Raw genomic sequence first — 13,363 nt, 5'->3', positions numbered from 1 at the left:
TAGCACGTTTTGAAAGTTTTCCCAGGAACTGCCCTCCAAGAACAGTTTTATGATGTTATCACACCTAATTTAAAAGCTTAATTATAACACATTTTATTTCCCCGTTGTTCGTTTAAGTGAACTAAAAACATGAATAATAAAAAAGTGATTTTATCCAGCAGCTGTACGTACAGTTCAGGCCAAAAGTTTGAACACCTTCTCATTGAACTTGTTTTCTTTATTTTCATGACCATTTACGTTGGTAGATTCTCACTGAAGGCATCAAAACTATGAATGAACACATGTGGAGTTCTGTACTTAACAAAAAGTGGAGACCTGACCTCCACAGTCACCGGACCTGAACCCAATCCAGATGGTTTGGGGTGAGCTGGATCAACAAGTGCTAAACACCTCTGGGAACTCCTTCAAGACTGTTGGAGAAGCATTTCAGGTGACGACCTCTTGAAGCTCATCGAGAGAATGCCAAGAGTGTGTAAAGCAGGAATCAGAGCAAAGAAACTAGAATATAAAACATGTTTTCACTTATTTCACCTTTTTTTGTTCAGAAGTACAGAACTCCACATGTGTTCATTCATAGTTTTGATGCCTTCAGTGAGAATCTACCAACGTAAATGGTCATGAACATAAAGAAAACACGTTGAACGAGAAGGTGTCTCCAAACTTTTGGCCTGTACTGTACTTCACGTGTTTGGGAATTACGGGCTCAGGACGAGAGTCGTCGCGCTTTCCCGTTTACAGTCTTTGTCTCGGCCCATTGACGGGCGCCAGGATGCGTGACGACGTCCCACCAGCCGGCGTGGGGTCCGAGTTTCCGAGTCTCTCGCGTGGCCGCAGGATCGTCTCCTCGCCTCCCATGGCGGAATAAGGGCTTCGCTTGGCGGGAGTCCGCGGCTGGAAGTATGGCGAGCATGAAAGCGAAGGACGGCGGCGTCTCTTCCTCGGCAGGGACCGGCGCGCTCAAGTCCAAGGAACAGGGACGAGAACTGTCCCGGCCAGGGAAGGTGGGTCAATTCTGGAGTTTCTCTCCGACGTCCGCCACGGCTACGCCGTCGGCTAAAACTGGGCGGATTTTAACTTTCTGCTCTGGAAGAACATGAGCTCGTTAAACCAAGCAGGTTTCGTGTTTATTATCGATCGTCTTCGTTTTAATCCCACCTGGCCGCCATAATCCCGGCGGGACGTAATCCCTCCTGCCAACAGTACCTGTGGAATAATAATCCCGGTTTAAAAAGTTGATTTGTGGAGATGTGTGCAATGTGTGTCTCCAGATGGTATTTGTGCTCAGACATTTTTACACACTTCAATGTGTGTGTGTGTGTGTGTGTGTGTATATATATATATTTGTCAATTCTTCTATTAAAAGAGGGTAAAATGAATAACAAACTTCTGAGAAATCGGCCTTTGGTCGTGTTGTGATGCAAACGAAATGAGACTGAAAATTCCCTCTTCACGGGGTCTCCGATCCCAATCGACTCTGTTCTCCTTTGTTGTCCCTGGCTGGTGGGACAACTTGTCCTGCTCCATTCGACTAGCCGAGACCACCACCACCTTTAAGAAGCAGCTGAAAACCCACTTGTTCAAAAAGTATTTCAGACGAGTCCAACTCACACATACACAACGCAATAAAACCCTTAACAATTCCCGAGCATGTTCTTTTATGAAAAGTTCGGCCTTATCAGGGCTCAAGATCTATAGAAACGGAATGAGAATTGCTGGTGTCCTCTTGTAAGTCGCTTTGGATAAAAGTAAAGTAAAAAGTAAAGTAAGTGTCCTGTTGGTGTACCGTTAGGGTTGTGGGAGTGAATATAAAGCCGCCTGTGATCGTGTCTGCCGTTTACTTGCCTTTATTCCTCCGTCTTTCTACTCGCCTGCCGCGGTTGAGCCGCGTCTCCCAGCCCCGGTTCTGGAGGAACGTCTGCCAGGAGGTTTTCGTTCCATCTGTACACGGCGGCCCACTTTTACATTTACAGCATTTACCAGATGTCCTTATCCAGAGCGACTTACAGTCAGTAGTTACAGGGACAGTCCCCCCCTGGAGACACTCAGGGTTAAGTGTCTTGCTCAGGGACACGATGGTAGTAAGTGGGATTTGAACCTGGGTCTTCTGGTTCACAGGCGAGTGTGTTACCCACTAGGCTACTAGCACCCTTGTTATTTGGGTAATGGAGGTCGGGCCGGAGTGAAGACGTTCCTCCAGGACCAGGGTTGGGAAACGCCGCTGCCGCGCTGTAGTTTGGATGAATGCGCGGCCGACTTGTCTAGACAGGGCGACTCCGGACGTTTCTGGCGGGTGAATAAACCCGCGAAATGAATTTGTGCCGCGCAGCTGAGCGGAAAGGGCGACTCCCTGGAAGGCGAAGTCCGGGCCTTTCTGACAGACGAGGGCGAGCTCCACACCTACGACGACCTGACCAAAGTAAACCCCGTCACGCCGGCCACGGGTGAGCCTCCCCCCAATCGGCTCCGGCGTTGTAGTTAAAGCGACGGTGTCCTCGTTTCTGCCCATAACGGAGCAGAAGTATTTGAATGTGTAAATGTGAGATTGCGTTCATAGTCAATACTGTTTAATGGCAGTCCTGAGATGCCTGCAGGCCAGGTACCGGGCCAGGGTGTTCTACACCCACGCCGGCTGCACCCTGGTCGCCCTCAACCCCTTCCAGCCCGTTCCGCACCTCTACTCCCCGGCTGTGATGAAGGAGTACCACCACGCCGCGCAGCCGCAGGTACGGCCGGGACGTTTCTGACTCTTCCTGTTAAAAGTCCCATAAATCCCTTTTTATCGGGACTCACACTTTACCCCCCCCCTCCCGGCAGGAGTTTAAGCCGCACATCTTCATCGTGGCGGAGGGGGCGTACAGGAACGTCCAGGGCCAGGTGGAACCTGCCAACCAGTCGCTGGTGGTCAGCGGGGAAAGCGGAGCCGGGAAGGTCTGTGCCGATTTCCGGTCTGATTGTCTCCGTTTTTTCCCGCTAACGCGTGAACGTTTTTCCAGACGTGGACGTCCCGCTGTCTGATGAAGTACTACGCCACGGTCGCGTCCTCGTCCGACGGCCGCCAGGACACGGTGGAGAGGGTCGAGAGGAGGGTCCTGGACTCCAATCCCGTCATGGAGGCCTTCGGTGAGGCTGGAGACGAAGCCCTCGTGGTTCTAGACTCGTTCTGTGAACGGCTGTAACCCCGCCCCTCTCCGTCCTCGTCCAGGGAACGCATGCACGTTACGGAACAGCAACAGCAGCCGCTTCGGGAAGTACGTCCAGCTCCAGCTGAACAGGTGACGACCCGGGTGACGGTGGCGTGCGTACGGCGGGTGCCGGGCCTGAAGGACGTTGTGTGGCCTTGTGTGACGCAGGTCCCAGCTGCTGGTCGGGGCGTCGGTTCAGACGTACCTGCTGGAGAAGACCAGGGTCGCCTTCCAAGCTCCCAGCGAGAGGAATTTCCACATTTTCTACCAGGTGCCTGGGCATTCCGTATTTTACGAAATGTTTTTCGTATCGTTCCTTCCGCTGAACACCGCGTTGTGCCGGTTAAAGATGGTGAAAGGTGCCACGGCGCAGCAGAGACAGGAGTGGAGAATGGCGCCCGACCAGACCTTCGCCTGGCTGCCCAGCGCGGAGCGCGGTCTGGAGGGTAAATCCGCCGCGTCGGAACCACGGTCTGCGAACCGCGCTTCACGACCGAGACACTAACGTGCGAATCGCTCCTCGTTTTCCAGAGGATCGTTTCCAGGGGACGCTGGAGGCCATGGTCCATCTTGGAATTGATGAGGAGAAGAGGGGACAGATATTCAGGGTAAAGGGGGAAATGGAATAAATAATAAATGGAGTAAATTTGTAGGTTTTCAAACCACATCTCTCCCCACCCAGGTTTTAGCGGGACTGCTCCATCTGGGGAACGTCACCTTTGGAGCCTCCTCTGACGAGTCTCAGCCCTGTGGGTTGCCGGAGAACGCCAGAGGTACACACTCTTCCACCTTTTCAGCCAATGAGGACAATATTTTCAGTTCATACGTGAAGATACTCCATCGATTCTGTGTTTGGGTCTCGCCGCTTCCTCCGGCAGGTTCCCTGCAGACGACGGCGGAGCTGCTGAAGGTTCCTCCAGAGGAGCTGCAGACCTGTCTGAGGTTCAGGTCCCTGAAGGCGGGGAAACAGAGTGCCCTGCTGAAGCCCTGCAGCCAATCAGAGTGCAGCGTTCGCAGGGACTGTCTGGCCAAACTCGTCTACGCTCAGTGAGTCCTCTGAGACTGTAATATAAGATTATTAGAAATCACTGCTTATAATATAGTACAGGGTGGCCATTTTTATGGATACACCTTAATAAAATGGGAATGGTTGGTGATATTAACGTCCTGTTTGTGGCACATTAGTATATGTGAGGGGCAAACTTTTCAAGATGGGTGGGGACCATAGTGGCCAGTTTGAAGTCGGCCATCTTGGATCCAACGTTTGTTTTTTTCAATAGGAAGAGGGTCATGTGACACATCAAATTTATTGGTAATTTCACAAGAAAAACAATGGTGTGCTTGGTGTGGTTTTAATGTAACTTTATTCTTTCACGAGTTATTTACAAGTTTCTGACCACTTATAAAATGTGTTCAATGTGCTGCCCATTGTGTTGGATTGTCAAGGTGGATCCATATAAATGGCCCACCCTGTATATTTGGGGACAGTGAATGTCAGACCAGTATGGTACTGATCATACACTTTATGCCATTTATTTTGATGTCCCGTGATGCCAGAAAGAGATCTTTATTACACCAGTCCTCACGTGTTGATGGTCCGCAGCTAGCTCTCTGTGTTTAGTAATCAGTGTTAAAGCGACTCCTGTGCCCTTGGCCGCATTATTCCTACCGGCCCGCTGCCCCTGTCGCTTTTTTGTTTTTTTCCATGTACAGTTTTATTGAAAAAGAGAGAACATATAATACAGAACATAATCCTTTTATGTTGTAGTTTTATAACCAAATACTGTAAACACTATAAAAATAAATAGATTTGAGGTCAAAAGAGCCTGAAAACTGACACAGACGTGATATTAATAGTCAGCTTTAATGATGCACATCTTGCACGTCTGCAAATATATTTAGTTGCACGCCTGTAAGCTGCTTCTTGCTTTCTGGAACAGTCTGTTCGACTGGCTGGTTGCCTTCATCAACAGCAGCATCTGCGCAGACAGCTCCGAGTGGAGCAACTTCATAGGTAAGACCGGTTTTCTCTTCATTTCCCGCCGCTTATTCCCTCCTCAGCCTGTGACGGCGGCCCTTTGTCTGTTCTCGTGGTGGAGCAGGTCTTCTGGACGTCTACGGCTTCGAGTGCTTCCTCCTGAACCACCTGGAGCAGCTGTGCATCAACTACGCCAACGAGAAGCTGCAGCAGCATTTTGTGGCTCATTATCTTAAAGCCCAGCAGGTAGGAGGTCCGGTACTGTACTTTACCTTAAGAACGGATGCTGCTGAGCTGCAGACGGTTCCTCTCTGTGTTGGAAATCCACTTGGAAAGGATCTCGCTGCGTGTGGGACGTTGTCGGAATGTGGAGGACGAGTTGTGATTTGTCTGTCTGTGTTTAGGAGGAGTACGTGTCTGAGGGACTGGAATGGTCCTTTGTTAAATACCAGGACAACCAGGGCTGTCTGGACCTGATTGAGGGCAGCCCCGTCAGTGTCTTTTCTCTCCTCAATGAGGTGAAATCTGAAAGAAAAACATTTAATTATATATAGTGTATAAAAAATAAAAAAACTCCTTCTCTTCATGCCTGTTTATTCTTTTGTTCAGGAGTGCCGCCTTAACCGGCCATCAGATGCCGGCCAGTTCAGAGTTCGCCTGGAGAAAGAACTGTCCCCCAACGGCAGCATCAGCTGGGACAAGTTCAACAAGCAGCCGCACTTCACCGTGGCGCACTACGCCGGCAACGTCAGCTACCAGATCCCGGGCATGATGGAGAAGAACAAGGTGCCCTGCTGTAGTTCAGATGTAGGAACAGATGAGAGAATTTAACTTTTAATCCAGCAATTGTAATCAAGCTCCTGTCAATTCATCATGAATCTGAGACTGAAGTGTGAAATGATTGTCACTTGTGATACACAGCAGCACAGCACACGGTGCACACAGTGAAACGTGTCTTCTTCATTTAACCATCACCCTTGGTGAGAAGTGGGCAGCCATGACAGGCGCCCAAGGAGCAGTGTGTGTGGACGGTGCTTTGCTCAGTGGCACCTCAGTTTGGGATTCGAACCGGCAACTTTCTGATTACGGGGCCGCTTCCTTAACGGCTAGGCCAGCACTGCCCCAAGATGTCCAGAGCAGCTTTATTTTATACCTGTATACATCAGTTTACAATAATCCAACATGTTAATATTCAGCGAGGTGGAAGTAATGGAATGTTCTTGAAGTGCCAGGCAGCGTGATCCTGCCCTTCTGCCCCAGCGTAACACTTACAGCATTTTACCAGACGTTCTTATCCAGAGCAACTTACAATCAGTAGTTACAGGGACAGTCCCCCCCTGGAGACACTCAGGGTTAAGTGTCCTGCTCAGGGACACGATGGTAGTAAGTGGGGTTTCAACCTGGGTTTTTGTGCTCCTGCAGGACCCTGTCCCTCCTGAGCTGGTTCAGATGCTCCAGAGATCTGAGGAGCCTCTGCTGCTCGCTCTGTTTGCCAAGACCAATGTTGAAGATTCAACCACGAAAGGCCACAGCAAAGTGGTCACCGTGGTTTCCAAATTCAAGGTGTGCGCATGTTGAAATGTGTTGAATATTTCCCGTAATATATACAGAGGGTCAAAGTGGCTGTTCGGTATTATGGCATTTTTATTATATATCCAACACGCAGAGCTCCCTGGAGAGCCTGATGAAGATCCTGCACAGCACCACGCCCCACTACACCCGCTGCATCAAACCCAACCCTGACTGCAGGCCGCTGACCTTCAAAAAGGAGGAGGTGGGAGCTCTCCCAGTTTACCAGTATTGCCGTATCTCCAGTATCTCCAGATCTGAACATGGTCCGTGGCTGCATGTGTCTGCAGGTCATCCTGCAGCTGGAGGCCTGTGGAATCGTGGAGACCATAAACATAAGTGCAGCCGGGTTCCCCATCAGGTGAGCAAAGCAACCCTCCGCTCTGCAGCAGAAACACAAGTCCGTACAAATTCAAGCGGAGGCGGTTTTATCCTTTCAGGATTCCTTACGCACGGTTCCTCCAACGTTACGGAGCCGTAGCTGCTTCCAGAGTCTGGGCCCAGCTGGACTGTGACCGTGGTGAGCAGGAGACCGATGTGTTCAGAGCATGAAATGTGGGGCTACAGCAGAAACGTATTCTGATACGCAAATGCTTTCTGGTCTGATCCTAAGTAAAATCATTCATAAGGCAGAATTATGCGTCAGTCCTCTCAGCCAATCACAACCTGCGTAGAGTCGAGGAACGTTTTCTGAACAACTTTATCCCGTTGACCTGACCTCTCACCCCCAGGATCAGAGCAGGAACACACAGATATCCTCAGCTCAGCCGTGGCGGATGTTCTCAGGGAGGTTTTAAAAAGCTGCTGCCCTGATCCCTGGCTGCCACACGGTGGCCACGCCCACAGCTCCCTGGTGCACTGTGGGAAAACCAAGGTCTTTGTGACGCATGCCATGGTGAGCGTGAACACATGAATAATAAAATGTGTCATGAATGATTTAAAATGGAAACTCCATAATAAATACAATAAATGAATGATAAAAAACATTATGAATTAATGAAATGTCTCATATTGAAATATTTCATAGTTTGTTTAATCCGGGCACATTCAGTGCATCATGGTTTACTTTTATCTGTGTTTCTAATTTCCAATTTTAAATAAATCATGACATTTTATTATTGATGTGATCTTTTTTTTTTTTTATTTTGCCACTTAAAAAGTAAAATAGTTTCTTTCATGAAGATGTTCCTGGCAAACACACCACACGTGGCCATTTTTAACATTAGTATTATGTTTGGAATATAACTGCTTTACAAATGAACATTTGTTCATTTTTAATAGAAACAATCATTTTATTTCTTTACTTTTTAGTTGTATTTAGTCTGATTTTGACTGTTTCTAACGTTTGCCTGCAGCTGGAACTGCTGGAGCGGTGGCGCGACCGAGCACGCTCAGAGAGAGCCTTCCGCATCCAGTGCTGCTGGCGCCGCTACCGCAGGCGGAGACGTGGGGCCGAGAGACGAGCCGCCATCCTCATCCAAGCAGGTAGGGCCCTGGCATCCAGACCAGCAGAGAGACCAGCATCACGGTGTGCTGAATATGGTTTGTATCCGTAATGTACTACCAGGTGATAGTACCCTAGTGGGTAACACAGAAAGGCCGCAGGAAGAGGGTAAAATCCCGTCGTGCGTTGGCCACCACACTCTCGGTTTGACCCTTCGGGAGGTCAGAGGTCACATCCTGCACGTGAAGCCACGTGTGATTGGCCACAGCGAGTCACGTTGGGTTTAATGAGGCGCCGTGGGAAACGGCAGATGCTGCGCAGATGACCGTAATTCAACCAGTCCGATATTGCAGGACAACCCTGGATTCTTTCTCCCTGTCTCGTCTGCAGCTATTCGTACTTGGCTGGTCCGAAGAGAAATCCAGATCTGGCAGAAAGCAGCTGCCGTCATCCAGAGGCGATGGAGGAAGTGGAGGGTGAACTTTGATATAAATTAAATTTTGTTATTTTAATTAATCCATTTGGATTGGAATCCACATGGTGGAAGGTTCTGGCCGTGGCTCACCCTCTTGCTCCGTGTCTGTAGGCCCTGATGGATGCCCTGGCCGAGGCGGAGCTGGATGACGCTGAGGACCTGCAGGAAAAGGATCTGGCGACGGAACCCATTTTGGATCCCTTGGTGAGAGAAAGGGGCTCAGTGCAGCTCTCCAGCCTCCAGGAACCGGTCACGGTGCGAAGCTGGCCACTCGGACTCGTCCTGGCCTCGCCCCCCAGCATCTCTGTGTCTCTGACCGCCAAGGGTTTCCAGAAGGTCGTGTCCATGATGGCCACGCTGAGAATACCCTTCAGGAATGGGGGCTACAAAGTCGAGACCAACCAGTTTGACCAAGGAGTGGCGTCCATCAGAGCCCAGCCTCGGGTAATGTCCTGCTCTACTAGAGCAATTTAATTTAAAAGGGTCAACTGACTGTATAAATCAGGAAGTTGCCTTTCCTGATAGGTCCACAGCCGTTCATTTACATTTCCAGCATTTACCAGACGCCTTTATACAGAGCGTCTTACGATCAGTGGTTACAGGGACAGTCCCCCCCTGAAGACACTCAGGGTTAAGTGTGTTGCTCAGGAACTTCTACCTACCTACCTTCTAGCATCATTGTCCTGCACAGACTAATAGAATCTGACCTTCACCATGACATTTCATTCCATTCCATTCTCTCCCACTAGGGCTCCATTAAACTCCACTTTCAGAAATCCCCACTGCTGTACGCTGACATGCATCCTGGAAACAAGGTGGACTCAGTCACTGGTTTCAACCAGATCCTCCTGGAGAAAACCTGACGCAAGGTCCTCCTGTGAGAACCAAAGTACCCTTCACACGAATCAGTGCACCTTTACACAACGCTGCCTTATTCCAGTTCGTTTTAGAGTTTAGAGTGTTATTGTTCGAACTTCTGGCTAATTCTTTTTAAGTGCCTTCTACAAGGTGACCAGATACCCCCTGTCCATATCTTGATTTGACCAATCTCCTCAGGTTCTTCACACAACATCCATGTAAGTCTATCAGAAGAATTCAGGCAGGCAGAGGAGACCTGCTGTTCTTCAGAGGTCTCCTCCCTGACATGGACCATCTGCTGGGGTTGGCCGGGACGTCCCGAACTCTTATTTGTCCAACCCTACTGTATGACCACCTCACCTAGTCAGGACTGTAAATCTTTGTATTCAAATGGTCTGTTCAGGTCAGCCATGCATAAAACTGCGGCGCCTTTGTTAATTATTTGCGAGCAGTTGATATTTAAATGCAGGTTGCAGTCCTTAAAATAGGGGCTGAACTTAGTTTCTATGCTGTTTTTAAAAAAAAATTGTCAATATATATCATGTAGTATTAATGTATGGATTCTGTTTGTTGGTTTTTAAAATATTGGTTGGATAAATTATTTCAGCATTAACAGTCATACCAAAAGAGGGAAATGTCAGTTTGCCTGTTTTTATATTTACTTACAAATTACAAATATTTTAATTTCGAAAACGGGACCAAAGAAAACCTACAAAGCATTAATGTAAATGTGTAATGAATGTGTGAATAGTGTCAAGATGAACAATGACCAAATGAACCTCCTGAAGTGATTGTGTGTTCTCCAATATCTGCCAATAAATGACATCAGAATCAATTTCATATTTACATCATGATTACAGCCAACCATACAGTTTTACTAATTTGTAGCAAAATGTTCCGTCTCCATCTTAAATTATGAATAGAATATGGAAAATATGAATAGAATATTTAATTTAATTACATTTTATTGGGATAATCTAGAAAAAGTAATAATGCAACAAACTAGAACTGATCAATATATCTCAGTATCTGCAGGTTCAACTACTTTCAGGCACTGGTCGGCAAACTCTACAAACAGGGGCTCCTGCATGGCCGTCTTCATGGCCTCGGCCTTGTTCTGGGCACCGTCCACCGCGGCCAGCAGCCGTCTGAGGTGGGGGTTGAGCAGCAGGTCCCTCAGGGCTTCGCTTTCACCTGTGTAGAAACAACACGGCCTTCATTTTCATCTCAAACTGCGGTTTTACAATCCAAAGTATTTACACCTGAAACAACGCTTCACTTGTGGAAAAGAATGGCAAGTTGCAGGCCTAAACAGAAGAAGTGGACGGGTCTTCACAATTTATAATGCAAATCTGATCTGGTTCTGCAACGAAGTCAGAATTTAGAAGAGAGGGTGAAGGACTTGAGTTCCTGCGCCATTACCGAGCTGCTTCAGAGATGGCAGCGGTACCGCGTCGGTCTGGTCATCTTCGTTCAGGAGGTCGTGGACGGCCAACGGTTCCTCCGCTGCAGCAACGAGACACAAGGAGACCCGTCAAAAGCGTGTCCGTGACAACATCGTCATGACGGCAATAAAACCCGCACCTCCTGCGCATGGCTGCCTCCCTTCTGGTGCGGCGGCGGTAGCGGGTCGTGCTTGGGGCTTACATTCCTCTGCAGAAGCACCACAATAATAAGATAAGATACCTTTATTGGTCCCAAAAGTGGGAAATTTGCATTGTCACAGCAGAAAGTGGATAGAACAAAGGTAAGAGCAGCGAAAAAACAATAGAACAAAATAAAAAAGCTATCCAACAATAAAGTATAAAATGTACACTATACAATCTAGAAACACAAAGTATGAATGTATTGGAAAATATATTTGTATATAAAAACATAAATAGGTATATGTATTTATCTACACATGGGTATATGTATGATTATATGTACAGAAAGGATACATGAATTTGTGTGTGTGAGTGAACACTGGATGTGTGTGGATACACACACACACACACACAAGTACACAATGGAGTGACAGGCATAGACAAAAACAGTAGTAATACGCCAGAAAAATTGCACCTTTATAAATATTAATAATAACATTATTAAAAACAGTACAGTATGCCCGGAATAAAAAAAAAACTCACCTTTGTGTTTCTTGCAGCAACCGACTGAACAGCTGAAACGTGGAAGATGCTGATCAGCGGCAGCTTTACAGAAAATTCGGGTATTCGGAGCGTTTCTCTGTACTCACTATCGAACTTGGCAGGCCGGACAGCGGTATTTGGGCGCTTGCTGGTCGCACACGGCGCAGAGCTGCATTTTCCTCTAAAACGAGCCTTAAAAAAGCATGAAACTTATCCAATCCGGTGGGTTTCGTGTTTATCGCGACGTCCACGCGTGATAAGCGGCGACGGTTCGGCCGAAGAGGCGGCGGCGCCCCCTGCAGCTCCGGAGGAGGAACCGCGTAAACAAACGCGCCTCTTGCGTTCACTCCGTCCGCAGCGGCCCCGTTTTTCTCACTTTTTTTTTTTTTTACCCCGACGGGGGTTTAAAGCTGGACCCCAGGCCGGCGTGCAGTCTCGCCGCCACACCCAGCCCCGGTAAACGGCGGTAGGTGTGGCCGCGAAGAAAAGGGTGTCGGATTCGGTTCGAACGCCGCCACTGTGTGCACGCATAAAACAGAAAAGCAAAAAGAAGCCAAGGCTGCTTTAATTCGTTAGTCTTTTATTTATTTATTTATTTTTGCAGTGAACTTCACGACACCGACACCATTACAGTAAAGCACACGGTAAAAACAGCAGGAGCAGCAGCTGCAGCGCCGCGACATGGACACCGGTCTCGGTCCTTCGGTCCTGCGGATCTGCTTCGGCAGGCGGAAACTCCTCATTTTACACACGGTCCAGTCTCCACAATTCCAGATAGACGTCCGACAATTCTGAAAATGAGAAAAAGTAGCGCTGTTAAAACGAGTTGTGTGTGTGTGTGTGTGTATGGGGGTGATCAGGGAAACGTGTTTCTTTTTTACCCGATCGCCATTCACGACGACGAGCTCTTGGTCCTCCTGCGCTTCACCTCGCTGTTGTGGTACTTCTCCGCGATCTTGCGCTCGTGTCCTGCGGGGCAGGGGCGGTTCGTGTTCAGCCCGATCTCCCTCTTGGTCCGTCCTTTACCCCCGGCGTGGCAGGAGTAGTCGACCAGGTTGTAGTACTCGTATTCGTCGTAGTGCGACTCCTCGAACGAGGCCAGCCTGTCCAGGTCTGCGGCCATGGTCTCCAGAAAAACAACGTCCCGCTTCTGCCCCTTCTCTCCCACGCAGTCGTGTATATAAACAAGTGGTGATGTCATCGCGGCGCGTCACGTGGTGTGGGAGGCGGGAGATGATTGGCTGGAAACACGGCTCCGCTCGCCGGAGAACAACACCTTGCTCTTTATCTATTTACCTAGTAGAGGATCATCTACTGCTCTCTTATTAGAAGTTAAAAGATGATCAAACACACCGATGCAAACGTTGCATCATTTCCCCAGATCTCCGCAGGAAAGGGATGGTAGTAGCCTAGTGGGTAACACACTTGCCTATGAACCAGAAGACTACAGTCACAGGTTCAAATCCCACTTACTACCATTGTGTCCCTGAGCAAGACACTTAACCCTAAGTTGCTCCAGGGGAACTGTCCCTGTAACTACTGATTGTAGTTCATCCATGATCCTGCTTCTCTCGGTACCTGTAGGGACACGTCTGGTTTGTCCCTGTGTCACTTCGAAAACCATTCAGTACGTTTGCTGTCTTCCTTTGGTCATATAATAAAGTGAGAAAACATTGTTATGCTAATATGTGGATTCAATGATATAATCAATATGAATTAATAAAGACG

At 48.4% G+C, this 13,363-nt stretch overlaps 3 protein-coding genes across 3 annotated transcripts; 1 reads left to right on the top strand and 2 right to left on the bottom strand.

Moving 5' to 3' along the window:
* The first annotated feature begins 742 nt into the window (after positions 1–742).
* On the top strand, positions 743–10,314 carry myo19 (myosin XIX). The gene is made up of 24 exons (XM_028984564.1): positions 743–1,001; positions 2,327–2,441; positions 2,575–2,723; positions 2,815–2,928; positions 2,994–3,120; positions 3,203–3,272; positions 3,351–3,453; positions 3,532–3,628; positions 3,714–3,790; positions 3,865–3,955; positions 4,061–4,229; positions 5,123–5,196; positions 5,285–5,406; positions 5,565–5,678; positions 5,770–5,946; positions 6,583–6,723; positions 6,827–6,934; positions 7,020–7,090; positions 7,170–7,249; positions 7,461–7,624; positions 8,085–8,214; positions 8,564–8,649; positions 8,760–9,092; positions 9,398–10,314. The coding sequence occupies exons 1-24, from the start codon at positions 900–902 to the stop codon at positions 9,509–9,511; spliced, it is 2,928 nt and encodes a 975-aa protein (XP_028840397.1). The 5' UTR covers positions 743–899; the 3' UTR covers positions 9,512–10,314.
* Positions 10,315–10,336: 22 nt separating this feature from the next.
* znhit3 (zinc finger, HIT-type containing 3) lies at positions 10,337–11,943 on the bottom strand. Its single transcript, XM_028984565.1, has 5 exons — positions 11,743–11,943; positions 11,636–11,667; positions 11,091–11,159; positions 10,929–11,012; positions 10,337–10,700 (listed from the first exon to the last, which is right to left on the bottom strand). The coding sequence occupies exons 1-5, from the start codon at positions 11,808–11,810 to the stop codon at positions 10,519–10,521; spliced, it is 435 nt and encodes a 144-aa protein (XP_028840398.1). The 5' UTR covers positions 11,811–11,943; the 3' UTR covers positions 10,337–10,518.
* A 255-nt stretch (positions 11,944–12,198) lies between these two features.
* On the bottom strand, positions 12,199–12,829 carry LOC114791950 (nuclear protein 2-like). Its single transcript, XM_028982548.1, has 2 exons — positions 12,517–12,829; positions 12,199–12,426 (listed from the first exon to the last, which is right to left on the bottom strand). The coding sequence occupies exon 1, from the start codon at positions 12,756–12,758 to the stop codon at positions 12,528–12,530; it is 231 nt and encodes a 76-aa protein (XP_028838381.1). The 5' UTR covers positions 12,759–12,829; the 3' UTR covers positions 12,199–12,426; positions 12,517–12,527.
* Positions 12,830–13,363: the final 534 nt, after the last annotated feature.

This window comes from Denticeps clupeoides, chromosome 6 (assembly GCF_900700375.1).
Source record: "Denticeps clupeoides chromosome 6, fDenClu1.1, whole genome shotgun sequence".
NCBI lineage: Eukaryota > Metazoa > Chordata > Actinopteri > Clupeiformes > Denticipitidae > Denticeps > Denticeps clupeoides.
This window is presented reverse-complemented; position numbering and strand designations above follow the sequence as displayed.

Excerpts from the sequence above, each read along its gene's own strand:
- LOC114791950 (XM_028982548.1), bottom strand. The coding sequence starts at position 12,758 with ATGGCCGCAGACCTGGACAGGCTGGCCTCGTTCGAGGAGTCGCACTAC.
- myo19 (XM_028984564.1), top strand. The coding sequence starts at position 900 with ATGGCGAGCATGAAAGCGAAGGACGGCGGCGTCTCTTCCTCGGCAGGG. Across the intron at positions 5,947-6,582 it reads GCATGATGGAGAAGAACAAG|GACCCTGTCCCTCCTGAGCT; the intron begins GTGCCCTGCTGT and ends GTGCTCCTGCAG. Across the intron at positions 7,250-7,460 it reads CCAGCTGGACTGTGACCGTG|GATCAGAGCAGGAACACACA; the intron begins GTGAGCAGGAGA and ends TCTCACCCCCAG.
- znhit3 (XM_028984565.1), bottom strand. The coding sequence starts at position 11,810 with ATGCAGCTCTGCGCCGTGTGCGACCAGCAAGCGCCCAAATACCGCTGT. Across the intron at positions 11,668-11,742 it reads CCGGCCTGCCAAGTTCGATA|CTGTTCAGTCGGTTGCTGCA; the intron begins GTGAGTACAGAG and ends TCCACGTTTCAG. Across the intron at positions 11,160-11,635 it reads TTGCTGCAAGAAACACAAAG|AGGAATGTAAGCCCCAAGCA; the intron begins GTGAGTTTTTTT and ends GTGCTTCTGCAG.